The sequence below is a fragment of the Nelusetta ayraudi genome, unplaced genomic scaffold, assembly GCF_046127955.1.
Source record: "Nelusetta ayraudi isolate G7.1 ecotype Tasmania unplaced genomic scaffold, CSIRO-AGI_Nayr_v1 ptg000140l, whole genome shotgun sequence".
Taxonomy (NCBI): Eukaryota; Metazoa; Chordata; class Actinopteri; order Tetraodontiformes; family Monacanthidae; genus Nelusetta; species Nelusetta ayraudi.
This window is the reverse complement of record NW_027466190.1, coordinates 487,790-492,500: the sequence shown is the minus strand read 5'-3', so window position 1 is coordinate 492,500 and position 4,711 is coordinate 487,790. Positions and strand designations below refer to the sequence as shown.

The 4,711-nt window shown below is 51.8% G+C and overlaps 1 protein-coding gene across 1 annotated transcript in view; it reads right to left on the bottom strand.

Moving 5' to 3' along the window:
* LOC142879674 (gamma-aminobutyric acid receptor subunit rho-2-like) overlaps positions 1-3,542 on the bottom strand; it is a 20,947-nt gene extending 17,405 nt beyond the window's left edge. Inside the window, exon 1 of the mRNA XM_076013065.1 lies at positions 3,225-3,542. Within this exon, the coding sequence (XP_075869180.1) occupies positions 3,225-3,346 (122 nt within the window). The 5' untranslated portion in view covers positions 3,347-3,542. The remainder of the gene's footprint in view (positions 1-3,224) is intronic.
* Positions 3,543-4,711: the final 1,169 nt, after the last annotated feature.

The window sequence follows — 4,711 nt, the reverse complement described above, 5'->3', positions numbered from 1 at the left end:
AAGAGGAGAGCTTCCTTCATCGTCAAATGACTGGCCCCAGACATCAGCCCTTTGCGATGTCACAAAGGCCACTGACAGGCTAGTGACCACCCCGCCCGGCGTAGCTCCGCCCCTGATACCACCTCATTCAGTGTCTCCAGCTCCGCCCGCTGGTTTCAAACGTGTGGAAGGTCAAACAAAGTGTCAAGTGGTGGCTAAAATCCCATCACTTAGCAGCAGGCTGTAAACAGAGGGCTCAGCACATTTGTATAGGAGCCTTTCATGATGCTGAGCTGATTGTGGGGCTTTTAATCCGGCACAATGATGGACGGCACTCAAGTCCTGTAAATAAAACTATCACGAGAGCTCCAGCTCCAGCTCCAGCTCCAGCTCCAGCTCCAGCTCCAGCTGTGACGATGCTCTTTAGCCTTTAGCATCGCGCTGCTATTGCAGCTCTGCCGCTGTGCAGCAGGAGGACGCAAAGCTTTCTGTTGTGTTTTATGAGAACGCAGACATGTGGCGGCCACGTCGCGCCCGCGTCGCCCCCATCGCCCCCATCGCACGCCTAATGGACGGCGACGTTTGCGCCTGGTTGCGTCCCAGCCACTCGACTGACACGCTTGAGCACTTCAGTCGGCGGCACGAAGGGGGCGCCGCATTGTCATGGCCGTCAGAGCTCGGCATCTGGCGCCTGGCTCCGTTTGAATTGCCGTAATAAAGCGCACAAAAGGGGAGTCGCAGCCGTTTCCAAAAACAGCTGCTCGTTAGGATTCCGACAGACGGAAGCCGGGGACAATTTTTTTTTTTTCTTCTTTCTTTTTTCAAAAGGGTCTATTTGCAGTTCTTAACCCCCACCACCCCCCTCCTCTCTCTCTCTCTCCCTCCCCCCTACTCTCTCTCTCTCTCTCTCTCCCTCTCTCTCTCTCTCTATCCCCTAGCGGGGCGTCGGGAGAGGTGGTATCAGGTGTGCGTGCCGGCTGTGAATTGGAGGTGAGGAGGCCAAAACTTCTGGCCCTCTGGGTGTCGTCAGAGGTGTCATCATGGAGCAGCAGGAGGTGAGTCGGCTGACTCAGATTCCTCCGCTCTGAAATTCTCCATCTTGCCAAATGTTCCGCACAAGGCAATTTTGAAAAAAAAAAGAAATTCTAATCATCAAAATTGTGCTGGATCCTGCAAGTGCTGGGCTTCCTTGTAGGGGATGAAAGAGGCAGGAGGTGCGAGACACTTTGCGAGAGAGAAAAAAAAAAAAAAAAAAAAAACTGGTAATTTTCGAGCATTTGAAAATTTTCTCCCAAAGTGGAAACGCTCACAGAAGTTTTAAAAAAAAAAATACCACCAATTTTCGGCGGGAGAAAATGCCCCGAAAAAAATTGATTTTCCATTTTCTCTCCTCTTTGTGAAAACAGGGAAATCAAAACAATTTCCTTGTCTTCTTGGGGAAAATACGAATATTAGAAAAAATGCTTCTATAATCTGCAGCATCAAGAGAAGGCGCTCCATGTGCTAGAACATTCACGCATTTCTGTGCTCTTGCGGCTCCAGTTTTAAGTACCACTCTGCAAAATACTGAACGCCGAGTGAAAACGCCGGATTCCAGGTCATTTCCCAGCGAGGAGGCTGCGTGAAAAATCACTGCAACCACTGAAAATCATTGCAATCCCCCCCCCCCCCCCCCCCCCCAGGAAGCTTGGTGAAAAGTGAAGCTACGGGGAGTTTTCAACTATGGCTGCAGCTGTTGCTGGAGCAACCAGGATTCTTTTGCGGTAACGAGAGCAAGGAGGACGCTCCCTGGTGGAGAACACCGTCCTGCTTCACCTCCACCAGACTGGTTCCAGCTGGAGCTCCATCAAAGCACCAGGGCCGGCCAGACAAAAGGTTGGTGTTGCTGCCACCTCCGACCACCAAGTGTTGCCTGCCGCTCTCCAAACCCTCACTGTGGGCTCTTTACTAGATGGATATGTGACATAAATCCAGAGGATTAAAGAAACGTTCCATCTGGCGCGCGAGCGGTTATAGCGGCTGCAGGGGAAAGAAGATATAGGAGACTTGGGCTACCTTCAGCTGTGCACTTCAGAAAGAAAAAAAAAAAATATATATATATATACCAGCAGCAGCAGCAGCAGCAGCAGCAGCAGCAGCAGCAGCAGCAGACTTTCCAATAAAACAGCAGATCAGATAAAGTTTGTCAGGAAACAGAGACAGATAAGGATGATGATCGTTGCTCTGCTGCATTAACTACTGCAGCAATAAGCTGCAGATGAGAAGTCGGATCCTCCGTCTCCTCCGTCTGCTCGTGGAAGCCATTTGACGCTGGAGCAAATTTCAGAGACGTGAAACCATAAGAAGGAAGATTATCCATTGCTGCACCTTCTCTCTCTCTCTCTCTCTCTCTCTCTCTCTCTCTCTCTCTCTCTCTCCCTCTCACTCTCTCCCTCTCTCCCAGGCTAAACTAACACTGGGCTACTAAACTGCAGCCTGACTGGCTTTCAAAGCGCCCCGTGCCCTCCCAGAAGATATCAGCGGCTGCTGTGATCCTGTTTGGGAAGGAGGGGAAGTGTGACAGTAGGAGTAGACTGACACAACAAACAAACCCCTCCCTCCTCCCCCCCGCCCCCCTCCATCCCTCCATCCAGCCCACCATCCATCCCTCCAGTTCCAGTACCAAACTTGTCACCCGCAGCCTGAAACAACAGCAGCAGCAGATTGTGTGAGGAGGGCTGGACTCTCTTTGTCACCATTTGGCCGCGAGAAATAATCCCACAGACAGCAGCGGCAGCAGCAGCAGCAGCGGCAGCAGCAGCAGCAGCAGCGGCAGCAGAATAAGCTGCTGGGGCCGCAGAGCTGAAGAGGAAATGTTTTTTTTTTTTTTTTTTTTTTTTACTCTTCTCTTATCACTTTGCAGATTGCATACAAATGTTGACATCCCCCGTTTTTCTTTTTTCTTGGAAAATGAAAAGTGCGCAGGACGGAGGAGGAGAGGGAAAAAAATGCGCAAAAGAGCGCAGCTGCGCCTCGGATGGAATCCCCGCGAACGGTGCGTAAAAACGGATTTTACTGCCGATGTCTGACTATCGGGCGCAACGCATCACACCTCCCCGTCACCATCCCTCAATTAAAGAACAACAACAAAAAAAAGAAGCCAAAACTAAACTGAGGATGAGGAGGAAGTGCTGGGGATGGAGGGAGAGAAGGAGGAGGAGGAGGAGGAGGAGGAGGAGGTCATGAACAGAAGCTGCGCTACTTACGTGCCGGGCTTGTGCGGCTCCGCCGGCGCGGACCAGCGCCTCTTCCGACTCCTCTGCTTCCTGCACTCCCCGATCAGCACCACGCACAGCAGCAGCAGCAGCAGCCTGGTGTAGCGCGCCATTCTGTGGCTCCTCTCCACGCGCTCCTCTCAAGCGTCCAGCAGCGGCTCACTCACGGGCGCCTCGGGTGTGCGTGCCGCGCGCGCTGACATCCTCGCGTCTGTGAGATGAGCGCGAGCGAGCGAGCGAGCGAGCGGGTGAGAGGCGCTGCGCGGGAACAAGTGCGCCGGGTGAGTGAGTGAGTGAGGGAGGGAGGGAGGGATGTGATTGGTCTCTCTCTCTCTCTCTCTCTCTCTCTCTCTCTCTCTCTCTCCTGACTCCAGCTCGGCAGCATCATCAGCATCACATCAGCGTCGCCGCGTCCCTCCAGACTGAGCTCGCGCAACTGCAGGCGCACATCTGTGCAATTATCTGATTAATTCACAGCTCCCGCAACAGGGCGACACTGCTACGCCCCCTAGAGGGAGGGGGTGGAGGAGGAAAGTTTTCAGCTTCATTTGGTTTGTTTGAGTTGGAGTTGGAAGCTCTCGTGTTCGATCCATAACTGGACTCCAGTTTGTTTGTTTTTAGTTTTGCTTTCCCGAAGGAGGCTTGTTAGCCCTTTGTTTACACCTTCCTGCTAAAAAACAAAACAAAACACAAGACTTTGCTCTGTTGGTCCTCAACGCTCGTCACAGAGGGCGGGGCCAACACGTGGCTGCGGGTGTGTGGGACTCTAACCAAGGTGTCAGTGCTGTTTGTGACATCACAAAGGGCTGATTTCCAGGTCAAGTAGGCTGTTCCCATGATGATGATTTGATTTGCATAGAAACTGAAGTGAGTGAATCAATATGACCGAACAGTGGGTCAGAAAATAATAAATGAAAGGGAAATGCAGCTTCTTCAACAATAAGACCACTGGATCCTTACTGACTGGCAGCACTGCAGACTGGAAGAGATTTCATTTCCAGGTAGCACAGTATTGATCGAGGAGTGTTATTTTAATTAAAAATCACTGCCCCCACCCCCCCAACCATCACCACCACCGCTAGCGGCTCTAAATCTCCCCCTCGCTCATCGCTGCATCTTACACTGGGCTCACATGGGAGCGGAGCCTATTAGCGACTGTCATTAGGTAAGTGGGCTGAGTCCACTTTTAACAGGCTGCCATTTCATAACAGCGCCGTGGGATGAAGTACAAACAACCATTAGGCTAATACCTGCATTTACTCCTGCGGGGGCCTTTTCACACTCACTCCCAGGCAGGAGGGCGGGCGGGCGCATGAGGCAGGTATAGAGACGAGCCTGGCCTGGAAGTGAACCTGCTTCCCTCGGGCTTCACATCGCTCCTCATCTTCAAAGTCTTCGGCTTCCGCTTCCTTTATCTCTCAAAAAGGTTAAGAAAAGGTTCTCAGTTTTTTTTTTCTTTTTTTTTAAGCCTACAAATG